Source organism: Petaurus breviceps, unplaced genomic scaffold, assembly GCF_028583685.1.
Source record: "Petaurus breviceps papuanus isolate PSGF00001 unplaced genomic scaffold, PetGlider_PUasm1.0 38, whole genome shotgun sequence".
Classification (NCBI taxonomy): domain Eukaryota; kingdom Metazoa; phylum Chordata; class Mammalia; order Diprotodontia; family Petauridae; genus Petaurus; species Petaurus breviceps.
The window spans coordinates 94,211,811-94,234,090 of NW_027186304.1; the positions used below are offsets into that span (position 1 = coordinate 94,211,811).

General features: G+C 38.4%; 1 protein-coding gene across 3 annotated transcripts in view; it reads right to left on the reverse strand.

Annotated features, from left to right (window-relative positions):
- Positions 1–22,280, reverse strand: part of TPD52 (tumor protein D52) — a 326,322-nt gene that overhangs the window by 220,094 nt on the left and 83,948 nt on the right. Inside the window, exon 1 of one of the 3 annotated variants that reach the window (XM_069100165.1) lies at positions 11,513–11,761. The exons of 1 other annotated variant lie outside the window; for it this stretch is intronic. In XM_069100165.1, the coding sequence (XP_068956266.1) occupies positions 11,513–11,681 (169 nt within the window). In that variant the 5' untranslated portion in view covers positions 11,682–11,761. Of the gene's footprint in view, positions 1–11,512; positions 11,762–22,280 lie in introns of those variants that run through there. One more of the 3 variants, XM_069100166.1, reaches the window with a different exon arrangement.

Sequence of the window (22,280 nt, forward strand, 5' to 3'; positions counted from 1 at the left end):
CAACCAACTAACCAAAACAAAAGGAAAAGGTCAAAAAGTTAACTAGTTTAACTGAAATTTCCTCAACACAGCTTTCTGAACTTTTCCTTTTCTCTTTTTGAAGATTTTATCCCTACCTTTTACATCCCCTCCCCAAAAAGCAGTCCTTGTTATTTGAAAAATCCTGGATCAAAGTTAGTTATTATTAGGGGAAGCCAGATGGCCCAGTGGCTGTAGCACTAGACCTGGAGTCTGAAACACCTGAGTTCAAATCAGGCCTTAGACACTTAGTACCTCTGTAACTGTGGGAAAGTCACTTAAACCCCTGTTGGCTTCAGTTTCCTCATCTGTAAAGTGGGGATGACAACAGCACCCACCTCCCAGGGCTGTTGTGAAGATCAAATAAGATAATATTAGTACACAGTGCCCATCACATAGTAGGTTCTCTATAAATGTTAGCTATTATTATTATTACTACTCGACCCCAGTTTGGTAGCTACATAATTTGTCCATACCAGGAAGACAGGCAGCTTGCCTTCTGGAGCCAATGAAACAACAACATTTCTCTCCCTTAGGGTGTAAAGTCAGAGGAAAAGGAACAAAGAGAAAGATTCATGAGCAATATGGGCAAATTATAAATGTAAGGGGGCGTTGGTCCACTCTGTTTTCTTTGGAAATTGTATTTCCTGGAAGCCAGTGCAGATCAGCAGCAGAAATTAAGAACAGCTAGTTCGAAGGAAAAAGAATCACAAAATGAGTTAGAGATAGAGACTGAAAAAGAAAAGAGAAATAAATATGCAGAAACCCTAACTGGGCCCTACCTGCAAGGTCCCATTTGTCTGGTTGTTATTCTGGGAAACAACAGTTTTCTCTATCACCCTCCCATTCTCTGACAGACACCTTTCCATGAATGCTCTAGCCCTCAGGCCCAAGCCAACAAAAAACAAACAAACAACTCAGAACATCCAATAATGCTGCTGGGAATGCTAAGGTAACACACCTGTCATGTATAATTTGAGTTATTTTCCCTCCCTTTTATTGCATAGAATAGAATAAGCCTTTAATGGTTAGTAAGGAGCCAAGGCCAATATTCCCTCACCAGGCAAATGCAGCTTTGGAAAATCGTTGGGGTGAGTGTGTTTGATTGATTTAACTCTTAATTACATGCACTGTATTTGGTTTTAAGTAAAGATCCTTTGTTTCCCAAATACATTAGGAATTTATTCCTCTAGGGGACAAGAGACTCAAGGGAAATGGGGGCTCACACACTGTGGATGGAGATACAGTGAGCATATTATGGGCCTGTTTTCAACTTTCACAGTAGCAGAGACAGGCAAGGAGCAGGGGAAAGAACACTGGACTTGGAGCCAGGAAACCCCACTGACTATTGTCTGTGTTGAAATCCCTTCACTTCACAGGGCTCCAGCTTCCTCATTCCTAAAAAACCTTCACTCCCCTTCTCAAGAAGCTTCTGTTGTTCTCTGCTCCCACTGGGATACATTACAAACTCTTCTTTTTGGCACTTAAAGTCCAGCAATCTGGCTTCAACTCATTCTTCTAAGCTTAATTCACTTTACACCCACTTTATACTCTGGCCAAACTGGCTGTCTCTTGTCCGTGGCCTCTGTCTCTATGTCCATCTCTTAGCAGGTCTGTCTCCCAAGCCCAGAGTACCATCCCTCCTCCCCTCTGCCTGTTGAAATCTGGAGTTCCCTTCAAGGCCCAGTTTCACCTCCTCCTAGAAAAGAACTTTCCTGATTCTCCCAGATGTTAGTGCTTGTTGTGCCTCCTTTCAGAACTACCTTGTATTATGTTTTATGTTGACCTATGTGTATACATGGTGTTTTCCTCTTTCTTCTTGTGCCTTTAGGACAGAGACATATTTTTGTCATTGTATGCCCAGTGCTATTTTCCTACCTGGGTGAACTCCTCTGAACTTCCCCATCATGCCCCAGGGATCTCTTCATCCTGGAAGATTATTTCAGCCTTGGAACTCATAACTCATCAATACCCTCCTACCCCTGGGACCCCTCCCTTTGACTGCAAGATAACTTCCATTTAAGGTGTGGGCCCAGGTCAGCCATCCCTCCATTTCCCACCTAGCAGCACTCTTGTGGATGTCTCCATAACACCCCTGCACTGGGTAACCTTTGCTCCTCACCCCCCAAGTCTTCAGCTTCCTTTTGTGTGTAATCTTTCCCCATTAAAAAGTAAGCTCTCGGGGAGGCAGCCAGGTGGCTCAGCGAGTAAGAGCACTGGCCATAGTGTCTGGATGACCTGGAGATCGAATCCGGGCTCCGATACTTAACACCACACCCAGAAATAACTGGCTGTGGAACCTTGAGCAAGTTGCTTAACCCCGATTACTTAAAAAAAAAAAAAAGAAGAAGAAGAAAGTAAGCTCTCTGAGGACAAGGACCACCTTCCTTTTTGTGTTTGTATTCCCAAGACTTAGCACAGTGCTTGGCACAGAGCAGGCACTTAAAAAATGTTTACTGACTGTCTATGACAGTGCCTGGTGCAAAATAGACACATAATGAAGGGTATCTGAACTAAGCTCCCTCATGTATAAAATGAAAATATTGGTAGTGGCGCTATCTGCTTCATGGGTCGGACAAGGTTCTTAAGAAAGCAATTTGTAAACCTTAAAGTTCTACATAAATATGAGTTATTTTTATTAAGGTAGCATTTAGCTGAGTGCTTCTAGAAAGTGAGGTTTTGTGAGAGAGGGGGCAGATTACAGAGCATAAAACAAATCTATAATAATGCAGCACAGTTTGTGTGCCAAAATATCCTTAGAAAGGAGGATCAGGTGTTGGAGGAAAACTCTGAAGGAGAAGAGTTGAGACCTGAGAAGATAATGTATTCAAGGGAAGTTTAGGAGACAAGGAAAGGCTGCAGCTAGAGATGTATCAGGCCTCCAACATTGACATTCCAGGAAAGCTCACCAAGGAACAGTGTGGAGAGGGCAGAGCCCTGGGAAACATTCAGGAGGTGAAAGAAGATCAGCCAAAAGGAGAAGGTAGTCCTTGAGGTAGGAGGAGAACAAGAATAATAACATGTCACAGAACATTGAAAAGAAGTCTGAAAAAAGGAAAAAAAATAAGGTGGTCGGTCAACACTAAGAAGCATTTTTTTTTAATTGGCAATCAGGTCACCCATGAGAGAGCAATTTCAGCGGAGTGATGAGAGGCAAAAGTCAACATAGAAGGGCTCCAGGACTGAAAGTGCATGATAAGGAAGAAGAGAGGGCAGCTGTCAACAATTTGTCAGAAAGTTTAGTGATAAAGGAAGGAGAGGAGACCAGCTAGAGAGTGTGAAAATGTTGAAGGTTGGGTGTTGTGGGTTTTTTTTTTGGGGGGGGGGCATATTTAGAAAAGAGACTCAAGCATGTTTATAGACTGAGGCAAAATAGTAAGTAGAAAAGAAAAGACTGAAGATGCAAGAAAGACAACTGAGAACCAGTAATGGTGCTGGACTATGGACAAGGCAAAAGAAAGGAAAAGAGCAATGTTAATTAAGGTAGATAACTTCAAGAGTAAGAACCTGGCACCAGTTTCATTGTAAAGATGGCAGAACAGAAATTGGGAAGAATGATATTAGGACATTCATTCAGAAATATCCTTGAGACAGTTAAGCATAGGATACTAACAGAAAGGGATTACAGTACCACAAATTTGGAGTTGTAAGTGGCCTTGGAGCTTACACAATCCTAGACCTATATCCAGAAGTGGCCTCAAAGTCATCTTTTGCCCAACATAGCTAGTCCCAAAGCCATACCAGTAACAACTAGCAGGGTTAGAGTTTTTAACTCAGGTCTTCTGATATCAAGGGCTATTTCAAAGGCACCACACTGCTTTGAAAAGTCAAGGCCAGAGTTCTAGATTTGTATGTCATTTGTAACAACAAAGACTAGGTGAGGAGGAAACTCCAGAGGTCAAATGTAAGGTACAAAAAACTTATTTAAGAAATAGGGAGTCATAGGGGAGGCCAGGTGGCGCAGCGAGTAAGAGCACCGGCTCCAGTGTTGGGATGACCTGGATCAAATCCGGGCTCAGATACTCAGCACCACACCCAGAAAAAAAAACTGGCCATGTAACCTTGAGCAAGTTACTTAACCCCAATTGCTTTAAAAAAAAAAAAAAAAAAAAAAAGGGAGAGAAAAAAAGAGTATAAAAAACAAAAAAAAAATTTAAGGGGGGAAAAAAAAAAAAAAGGTCACTTTCCAATCGCCCCCCCCAAAAAAAGGGAGAATCTTCAAGGAAAGAATCAAAATGTCAAATGGTTAAGAACAGACGATGGTCACCCACTTAAGTTTAACCATTAAATGTACAAAGGAAATAAGAGAGTGGTCCACCAAGTCAAGTCAACAAGCAGCGATTAAGCTCTTATACGTTAGGCACAGTGATGAGCAAAGTGGAAGGCAAAGAAAAGCAAATGAATTCACATTTAGTTTACTTCAGTTTTCCTCATGTCAAAGTCATCTGAAACATGTTTTATAAAAAAATGGAAGGGAAAGTGGCCAACGAAAAACAAGAACCTAACAATGCTGGAGTGGGAGGGAGAGTTGGAACAAGGGCCAGGATGAGTCAGAAGGAAATCAGGAACAGGAAGCACAGGTACAGAATTTGACTTCTAAAAGCCCAGTTTCCTCTTAAACCACAACAGGAAAAGAATAAGTAAGTTAAGGAAACTGAAACTTCTGCATAATCTCCCTAAAGACTTTTGGCCATTAATCATATATTGTATTATCTTTATATGTTAAATATTATGTTTATTATTACAAATCTATAAATATTTAATTGCATCATTAATTGCCTCCCCCCAGAAAAAAAGTTTTTGTAGTTAGATGTGTGTGATGTTACACACAATATTTTCAGAATTTTTCTATGTATTGATTTTTTTTACCTATCTTTAAAAAATACTACTTGTTCCATGGGATGACTGTCTGGGAGAGATACTTGGGAGACTATGAAGATGTAAGAAACAGAAGATATCAATAAAAACTTGTTTTCTAAAAAAGAAGAAACTTGTGTTTGAAACTCACAGTTAGGGTAGCCATTTAAAAATCTACTCTCTGTCCACAACTTTTCTCTAAGGTTGATGCTTAAGGGCAATGCACAGCAGGAGGAGGAGGAGGAAAGCCTCCATCAGGGTTTCCCATCCTATTCCAGGAGATATCTACTTTTCCACTCTGCCTCAGTTTCTTCAACTGTCAAATGTGGATAATAACAGCCCTAATCAAGTAGGGTTGTTGTGAGAATAAAATGAGGTAATATTTGTAAAGCACAGTGCCTGGCACATAGTAGGCACTATACTATATAAATGTTTATTTCCTCCATTTCCCCTAACTTCCCTTCCCCTACAGCACAGAAGATCCCTGAGAATTAGAGGGCAGAAGTTCAGGAAGGTAACTGACTGACTCCCAGCCTAGTTATCGAAGCATCCTAATAATAGCTCACATTTATATGATAATTTAAGTTCTGTAAATGGCTTTGTATACATTTTTCTTTTTGCCATATTTATAATAATCCTATCAGGTTGGTGCTATTATTACCCCCATTTTACAGATGATCAAATTGAGGCTGAAATTTTCATCATCTGTAAATCTGACAGGGTTGTTGTAAATAGCAAAAGCGAAAATGGTAAAGTGACTTCAAATGGTCACACAAAGCTAGAAAACTGGTGCAGCTTTCAGACCTATGGGAACAGATCATGACCAAACAAGAAACAGAGAGGATCACAGAAAAGAAAAACAGACAGTTTTAATTACATAAAATTTAAATGTTTTTGCACAAACAAAATTAATGTAGCCAATATTAGTAATTAGCTTCTATGTAAGGTTTTCATTTTCAAGACACATAAAAAATAGATTCAAATTTGTGAGAATGAGTCATTCCCCAACTGATAAATGCTCAGAGGATATAAATATCTTATTTTCTAAGGGAAAAATCCAAGTTATCAATATCCACTTTAAAAATGTATCAATCACTAATAATTAGATAAATTAAATCAACACTGAGGTTCTACCTCATTCCCATCAATCTGACAAACTTGATAAAAAGGGAAAATGAAAAATGTTGCTGGGACTGCCCACAAATAGGTACATTAAAGCACTTCCAGTTGAGCAATGAAATGGTACAAAGCAACCATTATGGAAAGCAATTTGGAACTACACTCCTAAAGTTACTCCATGATTAGGCCTATACCAAATGTACAAAAGTATTTATAGAAGTTCATTTTGTGGTGGCAAAGAACTGAAAACAAGGTTAGCCATCAACTGAAGAATGACTTAACAAATTATTATATGTGAACCAAAGAATACCATTGCGCTCTAAGAAATGGTGAAAAGGGTAATTTTGGAGAAACCTGAAAAGACCTGTATGAACTTTTAGAGACTGAAGTGAGAACCAGGAAAACAATATATAAAATAACAATGAGGCTAAAGATGAGCAACTTTGAAACCGTTAGAACTCTGATTGATCCAATACCTAACTACAATTCCAGAGCACCAATGAGGAGGCATGTTACCCATCTCTTGACAGAGAGGTGATGGTGGACTCATGGTGCAGACTGAAATACACATTTCTGAACATGGACAAAATTTGGAAATTTGTTTTCTTTGATTATGAATATTTGTTACAAGTCTTTTTCTTTTTGCAATGGAAATAAGAAGGTAAGAGAAATGCAAAGTAGATTTTTGTAAACTGAAAAAAAAATTTAATTTACAACAGTGTCAGACTCACATAGAGGTAGCTAGGTGTCATAGAGAATAAAGCATCAGGCCTGGGGTCAGGAAGGCTCATCTTCCTAAGTTCAAATCTGGCCTCAGACATTTACTAGCTATGTGACCCTGGGCAAGTTACTTAGCCCCGTTTGCCTCAGTTCCTCATCTGTAAAATGATCTGGAGAAGGAAATGGCAAACCACTCCAGTGTCTCTGCCAAGAAAATTCCAAATGGGGTCACAGAGAGTTGACACAACTTGACACAAGGTGACTGACAGACTCAAATAGAAACACATCCTTCCAGCTGATGCATATAGATTCAGAAAACCACAAGATCACAATATCTATGTTGTATTTTATTTTTGTTTATTTTGTTAAACATTTCCCAATTGCACTTTAATTGGTTCTGGCCCACTCTGGAGTTCTGCAGGCTGCTTTCATTAGGCTGTGGGTTTGACTCCTCTTCTCTAGATGATCATCTAATGGGATAAACGAGCCCCAAGAAATTAAGAACTTACTACAATTTACGATCTCAGTCAAGTCCTTTTGTCTCCTTTCACTCTGGCTGTGAGTCATCCTTCCACATTTTAATTCAATTTGTTGTTCCAGAATTTTGTCCTCCTTTTCCACTAATGCAGAGACACTGATCCTCTCCATCCCCATCCTAAAATGTCCATTCAGAAGTTTTGTGACAGAAGAGAGGCATCCTCCTCCCTCTGGTATACACCAAGAGATAAATCTATTCCACAAATAAAGTTTGAAGTCCTACTTAAATTCTTGGCTCCAATAAGGCAGTAGAATTCTTCTAATTTAGGAGCACCAAATTAGACATTTTTCTTTTTTTCCTTCATTTCCCCTCCTTCAGGGGAGGACCTGTAGCAGCAAGCACCCCAAGTGTCCTCAGGGTTTGCTGCCAACACAGGTTCTTAGATCTGCTTTGTTAAAGGAAAGCAACTCAAAATGGGTTAACAAGCTTACTTTAATCAGTCAAACATATATCGTTTACCTCATTCAGGGGAAAAAGGTCAGCACCCTGAACTTCAAAGTATACAAGCAGAATTATCAAGACAGAAACAGATCAAGTAGACAGCTTTCCAAACTGTCCAATCATTACATCTATACCAAATCAACATCTGGGTTTCAACATCTGGGTTTTTCAAAGCCGGGGGGCTCTGGACAATGGCTTCCCAGAATCCAGATCAAATCACAGAACACTTCTCAAAGTGAGCCCCAAAACAAAGCTACACAATCAGGGCTTATATAGCCTTCTCCTGGCTCAGAGAATGTAACAACCTTATTGACTCACTGGCCAATCCAGAAGTATCTACTGAAAAACAAGCCTCCCACCCCAGGCTCCAGGTGCACTTTAGCCTAGGGGCAGGGAAGATCTTACAAATTTACATTCCCATTACAGGACCTTCATAACCTATTCCTGATCCCACTAGCTCTGGCTGTCCCCCAAGTCTGAAATGCTCTCCCTTCTCATTTCCTCCTCTTGGCTTCCCAGGCTTCCTTTAAGTCACAACTAAAATCCTACCTTCTACAGGAAGCCTTTTCCAATCCCTCTTAATTCTAGTACTTGCCCTCCATTAAATGCTCCATTAGGCATTCAAAGTCCTTCATAAACTAGCTTCATTTTACCTACCCAGTCTTCTTATATCTTATTCCACAACCTATCCTCTTTGACCCAGTCACGCTGACCTCCTGGCTATTCCACAAACAAGACCCATCAGCTCCAGGCATTCTCTCAGCTTGTCTCCCATGACTGGAATGCTCTTCATTCTCCTCAATGCTCCTCAACTCAGACTAATGATCTCCCGGGCTTCCTTTGAGTCTCAACTAAAATCAAGCCTTCTACTGGAAGCCTTTCCAACTCCTAATTCTTGTGCCTTCCCTCCATAATTAATAATTATTTTCTATATTTCCGATAGGGAGCTTGTTTTGTATATATTTGTTTGCGTGGCATCTCCCCCATCCGACTCTAAGCTCCCTGAGGGCAAATACTGTCTCTTGCCTCTTTTTTTTTTAAGCAATCAGGGTTAAGTAACTTGCTTTTTTAATAAAAGGATTTGTTTTGTAAAACTTGGACTCAGTCAAAGGCTGAAACCAAAGGACCTAAAAGGTTCCCCATCCCTGACTAGTGCTTCAACCTTCTTCCTTTGCAGCTAGGTGGCACAATGGATTGAGCTCAGGGCCTAGGGTCAGGAAGACCTGAGTTCAAATCCAGACTCAGGCACTTAGTAGCTGTGTGACCCTAGGCAAGTCACTTAACCCTGTTTGCCTCAGTTTCATCTGTAAACGAGCTGGAGAAGGGAGTGGCAAAACACTCCAGTATCTTTGCCAAGAAAATTCCAAATGGGATCACAAAAAATCAGACATGACTGAAACACCTGAAATTGGGTTTCTTCTAGATTAGTTATAATTGGACTCCCTTTTGCAGGAACATAGATTCAGAACCGCATAAACCCTTAGAGGTCCTCTATCCTATCCTTCTAATTTTTTTTTTAAGCATTTGGGGTTAAGTAACTTGCTCAAGGTTACACGGCCAGGTGTTTCTGGGTGGGTACTAAGTGTCTGAACCCGGGATTCGATCTCCAGGTCTTCTCAACACTGGAGTCAGTGCTCTTACTCGCTGTGCTACCTGGCCGCCCCCTAGAGCCAGTGCTCTTACTCGCTGTGCTACCTGGCCGCCCCTCTTGCCTCTTTTTCTATCTCCAACACTCAGCATGATGCCTAGCACACAGTAGGAGCTTAGTAAATGTTTATTGACTATTGATTGATGATTAATTATTTCCTATTTAGCCTGTACATAGTTCATACATGTTTTTCTCTCTCTCGTTAGATTATGAGCCCCTTGAAGGCAAGAATTGTCTGTGGTCTTTTTTTTCTGGGGGGGGGAGTAGGTTCCTAAGCATAGTGCCTAAGAATACAGTAGGCACTTCATAAATACTTGTTGTACTGACTGACCAGCTGCTATACCTTCAAGATGTCCCATGACAGCCAACTACAGGCATTTGTCTTCTCCCCTCCTACAACCTTTTTTGTTCTCCACATTCTGCCTTGAGATTTAGTGTTTGGTTTTTTTGCCCTTTTTTATTACATATTACACAATAACTGCTTTCTTTCACTCTGGTACCTCTAGTTTAAGGCTTTTCTATTCATCACCTCAAACAATAATTAAAAACGAACCTTCCCAGAGAAACAGAACTGCCAATTAGATTTTGCCCAGCCTTGCTTTTGTCCTATACACAATCTGTTGAGAGATTGTTAGCTTTCTAGGGTAGGCTACCCTTATCTAAAATACACAAATAGTACATGACACACAAGCCCCTTAAGCATGACAATGACACAAAAGTGCAAGGATGACACAAAAGGAAGCCAACTCAAGCAGAAGCGTAATGACAGCTCCTACCATGAAAGCCTGTTTTTTTTTTTTACTACTGATTCTCTGTTTCATATAAGTTAAATATTTTCCCCATTTAAATTATAAACACCAAGAAAAGTATTGTTGTAAGAACCTCATTTCATATCCTGGACTCAATGTGTAAACCTGCTGGTAAATTCAAAGGCTTTTTTTTTTTTTTATTTAAACAATACTTGATTAAATGCAAACTGGTGCAGTAGAAAGAACAGTAGATCTGAAGTCAGAGGATGAAGGTTCAAATCCCAGCTCTGCTACTTTCTACTGGCAGGGCTTTGTTGTCCTTCCTGAGCCTCACTTCCCAACCCATAAAATCAGGTGGCTGGACAGGGTAGCCTCTATAGTCTCTTCTAGTTCTAGGTCTCTCATTTTATGCCTAAGATCCAAAATGGCCCCTATTTCAATGAAGGAGGCCAGAAAAGGAGACAACCAATGACAGAGGTGGACTGGCTCCCCTAGGAAACATGGCAGTCATTCAGTCAAATCCCCATCAGTTTTCTAATCCCCTCTGGCATCCACACACATACAGTCTTCAGTCAAACACAATATATACCATTGTTAGGACTCCCATTATAACCTAGATGATGCCTGTCTATACTTTAGTAAAAATGCTACAGCAATATTACCAAGTGATCGGCAAACATGCAAATATCAAATATTTGCAACTCTAGACCTTTTACTTTATCCTTTACCATCTCTCTCTAGATTTATACTTGTCATACTTACATAATACATTGTATAACCTAGACATTCCTATCTTAATAAGAACACTCATTCAAACTCAGATTTTGCTCTTTGTAAGATTGAAAAATAACTTGGTACATACATAAATTTACCTAGTCAGACATCTGTGCTCCTAGTACGAAATTCAGAGTTTTCATAGATAATCTACATGGATTCTCTGTATACTGGATACGTACAGAGTAACTGGTATCAAAAGACAAGCGATCATAATGTTTTTGTTATTCCTTGCTTTGAGATTTACCTGTGCTACTATTCGTTCTCTGTCCTCAAATCTAAATACAGTCATTATTTGATCAATTCTGACAAGAACCCAGACGCTGAGACTTCATATCAGAACATGACAACAGACAGCTCTAAGACAAAAGCTTGTAGGACTTTCTCTTTACTTTTTAATTATCAGCTCCATTAATTCATAATAATCCAGTGAAGGAGCTCTAGGCTAAAAAAGCCAACTACAAAATCCACACTATCATAATGAAGCATGCTGCTTCCAGAAATCCAGAGATGGATCACTTACTTGTCTCGACTCACAGTAACGTCATTTCCCTGCCACCTGTGAGATAAGACCCCACCACAATCTCATTCAAGACACAAATTTTATTAATAAACCTGATTTTGTACAGAAATAGGTAAGATAGTTACCGAGTCTCTGTAGTGTAGGTGATCCAGGAGGAGACGTATTTACACTAGGAGACAAGTAGAGATAGTTTTTGTTCACTCCTGAATTGAAATCAAAGGGTGATTTATAGTCCTCATATAAGTCCATCTCTCCGTGATCCATTCCAGGAAAATGGACAGCACATGGTCTCATGAAAGCATGCTCCTTCTTCCATTTAGCCTGAGGCACATTAGTCCCTGTTCTCTGGGTTGTACAGCCCTCATGAATAAAAGCAACCAGTGTTTCAATATCCTGCTTCCCCCACAAAGTATTCTATTTCCTTTTCAAACCCTTGAGATCCACATGACTAGCAAATACAACACCTGTTTAATAAGTGACTGGTCCAGAGCAATCGCAGGAGTAACAGTTAATTTCTGTCAATAATGAATAACCTGGGCAGGGTTTAAATGAATAGTCTTCAGTAAACAAAGAGAAGGAAACTCCAACCTAAGGTATAGGCACACATTTCTAAAAAATCTGTGTAGTTTTGCTAGTGACCAAGGCATTTCCATTTATTTAAACAAACATGTCAGCTGACCTCAACTCCACTAGCATATCCTTAATCTTCTAGGACAGAAAAGGATTACTAGTCAGTAATCTACTCTAAATACCATCTGGGTAGTGCCACCCCCTCCCCCATTATGGTTAAAAATCCCAAGTATATAGCAGCTTCCTGGCTCTTCAAAAACCTTTCTATAAAAGCTTAACTTCATGGAGTTGAAAGATAAGGTATTTCTACAATTGACTTTTTCTAACAAATAAACAGTTTTAATTCTATTTGTAAGGGAGGGTGGGGCTGCTATATTTTAGTCCTGTGTCCCAAAACACTATGGGTTAACTTCTTAAACAAAACTATCTGTTGCTACAAAGCTACCAGTATTGCGACCCTTCTTTGTTTAGCTGAATTTTGGCTCTGCAGGTGCCAAAGTTAACCTACCAAATTATACGAACTTGTGAAATCACACAGGAAAAACAAATTTCTCCTTGCACAGCAGTCCCTCCACCACCATCTACAGATGACCAACACGAATCTGAGCTGGTAATTCATCACCTTTGATGGGAATCTTTTAACAGAGCAGCACTTCTCAGCTAAAAATGAGCACTGAAATTAGCTCTAAGTTCTTAAATGGGCCTTTGTTTAGGCAATGGCCTGCAGTGTTTCTGGTGGTTTTTCACCACACGATTCATCTAATATTATTTGTCTAGGGAAAGACACTATAAATAAGGCAGCTGTGGATATCCATAAATAGACATGGGGCAAATACTAAATGAATAAAGTAAACATTCAATTTTTTTTATACCTACATAGCAGAAAAAAAATATTCTATGTACTCATCTGTTGGATTGGAGGCAAAAAAAGATCTAATTTACTTCAACCATTTTAAAATGTGTATCATCTTCCTAGGGCAGCAAATTGGAACAGTGGATAGAGTGCCTGGAATCAGAAAGACTCATCTTCCTGAGTTCAAATCTGGCCTGAGACACTTACTAGTTGTGGGACCCTGGGCAAGTCACTCAACCCTATTTGCCTCAATTTCCACAAATGCAAAATGTGCTAGAGAAGAAAATGGCAAAGCTCTCCAGGTACCATTGCCAAGAAAACTCCAAATGGGAACACGAAGAGTTTGACATGATTGAAATGACTGGACAACATCACCATCACCACCACCATCATCATCATTGCCTTGCTACTACCACCCTAAGCACTACTTAGCCCTGCTAAAGTGAAACAGTCAGCTAGTATTTATTAAGATTCTGCTAGGTGCAGGCACTATACTAAACATTCAAAACAAAGTTCTGAGTCCCATCCTGTGCAAACCTTGCTCTTTCTAGATTTTAGACCTCTGATTTTACCACCTTACCTCCACCTACAATCTTATTATCTGTCACTGCAGCCCTTAACATGGAAATGGCACAAAATTAGAGCAGAGTTAATGGAATCCCTGGTCCTATTCTTAACCTTACTTTTTAGTCACCCAAGCATCCAGTGGAGGAAAAAAAAGCATTTCTGCACCACAAATTACTCTTTTTCATAAAACTACATGATAGTGGACAATCCTGGACTCAGCAAAGTACAGGCACATTAATACTTTATAGTTTAGTTTACGGAAACATTGCATATTATCTTCAAAAATTTCTACAAAAATACATTCTGGGATTTGAGCTTTTTTTTTTAACTGCTTCTGCCTAAACTCCTGAGTATTCACTATAAGCAAACCTGCTCCTTCTACCAGGCTCATTCCAGCATTCATGGAAGTCAAGTACTATAAGTAAACTAAAGAACTAGGCATTTCAATACTGACTGACCACTCATTTACTTGACATTTATTGGGTTTTTACTCACTATGTGTGACTTCTAGAAGTAACCATGGATTCTCAACCTCTATGCCATCAGAGTACACACTGGCAATTTCTACCCAAATAGAGAGGCTTCAAGAATGTGTCCCATGATGGACTGAATGACTGTTGTCTGAGGATCAGCCTAGTTCAAATGGGAGAGGTTTATCTCCAGGTTCACCACAGTGAGATGAATTTTTTGCCCAGGGAAAATTGACAGTTGTTTCCAAAGTTACAAAAAGGTGGCAATTTTTGTTCATGCAGATAATTACTATGTGAAAGACAAAGTGTTAAATGCTGTGGGAGATGTAAAACTAAATAACCTCAAGAAGTTTATAAGTAAGATACCTATACTAATTAAATACAAAACAGAACGTGGTATATTTTAAAGAGGTAAAAAAAACCAATCCTGTAAATTATAAGGAGACATCAGTTTTATTCAAGATCATCAGGAACATCTTCATGGGAAAGAGTGTACTGGAGTCAAAAGAATAAAGTTTTAAATAAAAATAAAATTAAAAAAAATTTTAAAGTCAAAAGGAAAAAGTTGATCTTGAGTTGGTCCCTAAAGGACTTCTAGAATTTTAAGAGACACTGCATATTGGAAAATAGTAAAGTATATTGGAAAATAGGAAATTAAATTGGAAAGGAGGAGGAATTTCAGGAAAAGTAATTAATGACATGTCCAGTTATATAGCAGATAGGAAGGACAGATTAACTTGTGGCATGAACATGGCTGATATGGAAATGTTTTACATGACTTTACATGCATAATTGATATCAGTTGCCTTCTGGATGAGTAGCAGAGGGGCTCTGAAGGTGAGAAAATTTAAAACTCAATTTTAAAATATGAATGCTAAAAATAAATAAATGTTTGTTTTAAAATTATAATTTGTGACATGATGAATAATCTACTTTAGCTCATGCTTATAGATGGATAGTGATAAAGATAAAACTGAAAGAGAGGTTTGGGCAAGATCATGGAGAGCCTTTAACAGTCATGCAAAAGAGTCTGGATTTGTCCAACAGGCAATGGGGAGCCATGAAAGTTTTTTGAGGAGAATAAAATAATAAAGACTGTTCTTTAGGGACATTAATCTGGCAGTAGGGTGCAGGATGATTTGAGGCACAGGAAAACCAGATAAAAGTCACTTATAGTAAGTAGTTCAGGTAACAAACAACCTTTGTCAAATATAGCTGTTTTAGTTATCAAACACTACAAAAAAATTTAAGATGTCTAAAAAATTGCCTAAACGAGGAAAATAGTGAAGACCAAATTAAATTTTGGCACAGCATTCAAGAACATAAAATCAACTTATCAGTAAACATGCCTGGTAGTATTTATCAACAGAAGGAAAAAAGTTAAGGGCCGTTTCAAAAAGTAAAAATGTTCATACCCTGAAATGCCAGCAGGGGGCAGACACAGAACAGGTTGCAACCAATACTTCAACTGTACCATGACTACAACAGAAGCAGGGCATTCAACTAAATGAGCAAAACCCATATAAAATCACAAATTGCAAAACAAGAAAGAACAGTTAGAAATTGTAAATACAGGACAATTATAATGCAGATTTTGAGTTTTTTTTCCCTTTTGTTTAATTTCTAATTAAAAAGTTCCAAAGCTACATAACTATGTTTTCAGGCTTGAAAGTAAAAATAAAGGCTATTTGGTCACTACTCATTTCTTGAGAGTAACACTCAAGTTCTATCTCTGATACATATTGGCTGTGATACTGGCCCTCTCCATGCAACTCTCTAATAGAATATTGTATGTATGTATGTATATATGTTGAAAAGAAGGTACTGGTCTGTTTTTAGAGAATGTTTCCTCACTCAGTTGGGAGTTCCCTATACCAATGAAACTGTAAGTCTAGTCCTGAAACATATTCCCTATTGAAACAGCAACCTGCAGGGGCAGCCAGGTAGCACAGCGAGTAAGAGCACCGGCTCCAGTGTTGAGAAGACCTGGAGATCGAATCCCAGGCTCAGACACTTAGCACCCACCCAGAAACACCTGGCTGTGTAACCTTGAGCAAGTTACTTAACCCCAATTGCTTAGGGGCGGCCAGGTGGCTCAGCAAGTAAGAGCACCGACTCCAGTGTCGGGATGACCTGGATCAAATCCGGGCTCAGATACTCAGCACCACATCCAGAAATAATAACTGGCCGTGTAACCTTGAGCAAGTTACTTAACCCTGATTGCTTAAAAAAAAAAAAAAGAAAAGAAACAGCAACCTGAAAGGTAAAATTCAAACAAAGTCCTGTGTTTCATTTCCTCTCTACTCTTAACTAAAAAAATGACCATATTGTAGAACAGGTATAGAGAGATTGGCAAACAAATTCTCCTAGCCCAAGGTAATTTGGTTCTCCTAACCATTTCTTAATTTCCGAACTGAAGTTAAATGGCACCAAGAAACCTTTCATGTGGGAGAAAAAAGGGGTGGTGTGATACTTTAACGACTGGTGTATCTCTTCTCAAACTTAAGAAATATTGTTACATTAACTGCTTTAGTCATGATATCGAAATGCACCTGTGAGCTCATTGGTATGGCTATTCATTCCACTGATTGCAAACTGAAACTTATCCATGCCTGTCCATCCTGTGTGACTCTTGTCCACATCTCCACCTAAGCTGGCCAGGGAAGATTCACCCATTGCACTGGAGTTTTTCTATTTCTCTTTTTTTCTTGACATCATGAAGATAACAGTGTAGCAACAAAGGCTAATGGTAAACTAGCCCTTGCTCTTGCCCCATGCCCAGTTTATCTTCTTTTTTGCTCATACTTTAAAAAAAAAAATTCTTTATTCTACTTCTCTAATTCTTAAAAAAAAATTTTTTTTTTGCTTTTTTTATGGAGGGGGGACAGCAGGGCAGTTGGGGTTAAGTGACTTGCCCAAGGTCACATGGCTAGTAAATGTCAAGGGTCTGAGGCTGAAATTGAGCCCACATCCTCCTGACTTCAGGGCTGGTGCTCTATTCACTGCACCACCTAGCCTCCCCTACTTCTCTAATTCTTAACCTGTAATATTTCTGTCTACATGCTTCTGTCCACATGCTTCCAAGTGAATATATCAAATTTTAATTTTTCATTGACTGTAATCTTCTATCCCTTGCAGCCCTTCAATAACACCAAAAAAAAAAATTCATTTGAAAGTGAGCATTTGTTTCAAGATGAATCTTAGGGTCATCAAAATAACAATACAATTTCTCAAAGGCATCCAACCCGTGCTATTCTCCTGTCCAACTATGGTTCCAACTCTGTGTCCATTTGCTCATAAACTCCATAAGCTGTCTACCCAACTACTGTGTTTCCCCGATAATAAGACCTATCCCGAAAATAAGCCCTCCCCTTACTGTGTAAGATTCCTCTAAAATAAGCCCTCCCCCGAAAATAAGCCCTATTGAGATTGCTACTGTAGTGAAGGTGATCCCCTGCACTACACGCTGCATTACGGTACCCTCTGTATGCACCGTCCCCCCCCCGGGTGAAACGCACGCCGCGCTCCAAGCTGCATCCAATCAGAGCTGCAGCAGTGAGCGCGTCATCCTGTTCTTCCCCAGTGATTTGCTTGCTGGCGCCATTGAGAGCAGTGCCACGGAGGAGAGCTGAGGCAGGACAACATAAGCCCTCCCCTGAAAATAAGCCCTCTGGTGTTTTTCTTTCCAAAAAAATTTAATAAGACAGTGTCTTATTATCGGGGTAACACGGTATATATTATAGCCTGGATGATAGGTACATTTCATCCACTAAGAGATGAGCCGAACTTGTGATTGTGGGTCTAATCTAGGAGGCTTAGTAATGATCCATGGCTTGATAGAAATAGCACAACATCATCTGCAAACAGATATATCTGTAGGACCTCACCATCCATAGGCACTGTTTCTTTCACTCCTGGTGGACCTCTTCCATGACAGTAGTGAAAATCTTTGACAATTCTAAGTCCTTCTGTTTTGTGACACACTTGATAATGACTAGCTATATCCAGATTCAAGCCCCATCTCTGATATATTAGGGCTGTGATCCTGGGCAAATCATTTAACTTCTCAATGCAACTCTCTAATATTATAAGCTGCAGTGAAGGTGCTGGTCTGTGTTTTTGGAGCAAGTTTCATCATCTCAGAGTTTTCCTATACCAATGAAATCATAAGAACAGTCCTGAAATATATCCCTATCCCCTGATATTAATGATCAGAAAAGGTCGATATTCATATTTTTATACTGATTCCCATAAGTATATGCATATAAAATTATATTGTCACACAAAAAAAGTTTTATATAGGTTAGATGGGTCGGTAATTATTAGAGTTCTCTCAGTCATCTTTTTTAGGGTAATAATATTCAGGATTCTTTTGGTGTCTTTCCTGCTCTCTGATACTTTTAGGATTTATCTCTCAATGTCCTAAAAACTCTATCTCCTCTGTGAAAGAGCTACTCAGTGTAGGCTTGGTCTAATCCAACTGCTTTTTCCCATCTTTGTTCTTTTTAATAGCATTTCTAGTTCTTTTTTCCACATACCTAGGATTGAGATGTTGAGCATAAATGGGACTTCCACGGGCCTGGATGGTGAAAAAAGATTATTTTAAATTCTTTTTAGATATTTTTTATCTTTCATATATTTATTATCCCCTTTTCACTTTGTCCCTTAAATTTCCTCTAGATGACCATTGTGGGCAGGGTTTTCATCAAGTTTTCTTTAAACTTGTTTTTCCCTTTTCCTTCTCTGTTTTGTGACACAATCCTGCTCACAATCTTGCACTATTCTTCATAAGATTGTACAAACGACTTTGTGTTCTAAACCAGTATAGTCCTTAGATACCATAAATCTCCATTCTGCAAGTAAGTTTTATTTGCTGTTTGGGGGCACTTTTTAGGTTCTTATAGGTCTTTTTATTATGATGACTGATACTGGTTAAACTTCTATAAGAAATCCCTATTTTCCATGTTCACTATGATTAAGCTGGAGTTGGATTAATTGCATGTTGCTTTTTTTCTCATTTTTATCTTTGCTCTAACAATTCAGTGGTCTGATTATATAGCCACAGCTGATTTAGGAATGATTGCTACATTAATGACAGGTCATTTCAAGACTCAACTCAAATACTACTTTCTGCAATAGTCCTTTCTTGGTCCCCCTCATTGCTAGATCCTTCTCCTGTAAGAGTACCTTCAGTCTGGGGGGGGGGGAAGGGTACCTCTTTATTTAAATGCTGTCTCCCTCATTCCAATGTGAACTCCTTGAGGACAGGGTATGTGGTTTTGCCTTTATTGCCCCAGTGCTTAGCACTGCCTGGCACATGGTAAGCTCGCAATAAAATCTTGCTGAATGGTTGGTTTCTAGCACATTAAAAATATATCCAATTTCATTTTCTGTGACATTAATCAATGCTCAACTATATAACATGTCAAGATTCTTTTCTCCAAGAAAGTGTTCATGGAGGCGGCTAGGTGGCACAGTGAATAGAGCACCAGCCCTGGAGTCAGGAGGACCTGAGTTCAAATCCTGCCTCAGACACTTAACACTTACTAGTCATGTGACCTTGGGCAAGTCACTTAACACCAATTGCCCTGCCTTCCCCCTCCAAAAAGCAAAAAAAAAAAAGGGGGGGGGGTTCATGATGTATAGGCATCAGTCTTCATCAGATTCCCTAAAATCTAGAAGTCTTTGGCTGTCTTTATTCCTTATACCTGAACCATATTTTCTGATATAATTTTCACTACCCTCATTTATTTATGCTTACCTTTCCATCGAACTCATGGGATATTAAAGTATATATTGCTCTAATTGTAAGGATTTCACTAAATTCTTGGCTACATTTCTCTACCTTTTAATCCTTTGCATGTGGTTACAAAATGTGCAATTACTTTCAAAGTTATCTTTTTGAAAATATTTATCATGAATACTGCCTGGCACCAAATGTCCAGTGAAAGGAAGTTTCTTGTTGCCTTTGCACATCTGATAAAACCAACTCTGCAAATTACTTTGTTTAAATTTATGTAGTAACAACAACATAGGAAAAACAAACAAGTGTGAAAGCTGAAAGAACTCAGATGAATATAATCATCAACCATGATTCCAGAGTACCAATAATGCATGCTGTCTACCTCCTGACAGAGAGGTGTGCAGAATAGCTAGGAGTACAGAATGAGATGCATAGTTTTTAGAAAAGACCGATGCTGGAATCTATTTTGCTTCACTATGTCTATTTGTTACAAGAGGGTTTTTTTCCTTTTCTTTTCTTCTCTTTTTTTTCTTACAATAGTGTGGTAGTTTGGGAGGAGTGAAAAGAAACTGATTTTTTTCCAATTAAATACAATTTAATTTTTAAAAATAACAAATTACTTTGTTTAGCCTTCTCCAGGAAAAAGCTGTGAGGTATCCTTCCATTTAGATTCAACTTATTTCAATTTTTTGGTTCTGTTTCTACAGAAGTAATGTCAAGATTGATATACTTCAGTTCCTATAGTAATGTATTCATTTGTTCATCACTGGGAAAGAATCCCATAGTTAGAGTGAAAACAGCTAAGCTCATAGACAATCTAAAAACTGCTTCTTCATACTCTCTGTTCCCATACCTGTGGACTCATAATAAATATGGATCTTGAGTTTTATTAGAGGTATGAAAAAAAAACCTTTTTAGTAGCTCCTCGAAAGGAATTATTTTCTGTTATCTTTCAAGAGACATAAAACAGACTAGCAAATCATTCAAGTTATTGAGACCTAAATAATAAAAATTATTACTAATTATTATTTCTAATAATAATAATAGCTAGCATTTATATATAATGCTTTAAAGTTTACAAAATGTTGTACATATATTATCTTATGTTATCCTCACAACAACCCTGGGAAATAGGTGCTATTATTATCCTCATTTTACAGATGAGGAAACTGAGGCAGGAAGAGGTTAAATTACTTTCCCAGTCACAGAGCTAATAAGTGTCTGAGGATGGTTTTTCACTCAGGCTTGCCTGCCTCCAGGTTCAGTAGTTTATCCATTGTGCCATTTGACTATCCTCTGGTATGTGTGGTGTACATACACACATACAAGCATAGCATATTTGACTTTCTACATTAGAAGAATCGTTTTCTATTTTCCCATTGATCTATATGATTATTTCAAAGATGTTTTATACCTCAACCGGCAATGCCTCTTTAAACTCAATCCCTAAGTTTCACTTTTGTAACAGTGAGCAAAGAACTTTACCTTTCTGAGTCTCAATTCCCTTATCTATAAAATAAAAGCCCTAGATTAGATGATTTTAAGGTCCTTTCTATTTCTGCTAGGATTCTCAAATACCTCAAGCACAGATCCCAAAATTAATGCTCTCCTTTTTAAAAAATGCACTAAGGCACTGCTATTTAAAGAAATACTTTAATAAAGAAAAAATTACCTAACATTAATAAAAAGGATAAATTATGCAAAAAAATGAATGTTTTAAATTCAGTGTAATATGAATGAGGATGCATAAAATTCAACATGATCTTGGCATCCTAAATTACCTTTGTCAATATAAAAATTTATCTGCCTTATCCTAACTTTCTGAATAGTAACTGGAATTCATATATATTCTCCTACTAATAAAAATTGGAGAATGGATTTCATATGAATGAAAAACCATCCCATACTAATCTGACATGATGATCTCTTTAACTATTTAGAAATTTACCATTATTATTTTTTTTTAAGAATTAGGGTTTTTAAAAAGTCTTTATACATTATGCATGGTTAATTTTTATGACAACTGGCTGAGTGGTTTTTTTGTTTTTTAAACTAAAATAGAATATTTGAGTTTAAAGCCTAGAGGCAGGTACTTGGCACATGGATAGAACACTGGACTTGGAGTCAGGAAGACCTGAGGTAAAATTTTTCCTCTGACTCTCACTTGCTAAATGATGCTGAATAAGTCACTTAATAACCTCTATCTACCTCAACTTCCTCATCTGCAAAATAGGAATAATAATAGCACCTACATCTCCCATGGTTATTATGAGGACTAAATGAGATGCTTTTTATAAACTGCTTTGCAAACATTAAAGTACTACATAAATACTAGTTATTATCATTAAAATATTGAGGTAACCAACCAAACTTGCTAAAAATTTCCCTGATTGCCAACACAGGCATATTTGTTTCTTTAGATAACATCTGTTATCTTTGTTCCCAATGGCCCTATTAAAACAAGCTATAAAACCTTGTGATTTATCATGGTTCAACAGTTAAAGCAATAATAGCACACAGTAAATGGATGGATCATAATTTGCAAAAGTCCTCTTTTGATGACCTCAAAATTTCACTAAGCAAGTGAGGCAAAAACTATACTGTATACACCAGGCACTGGATTAAGATATGGATATATACCACCCTCACTTATTTAGAATGGTGTCTCTCCCAAAATAGGGCCTTTGAAG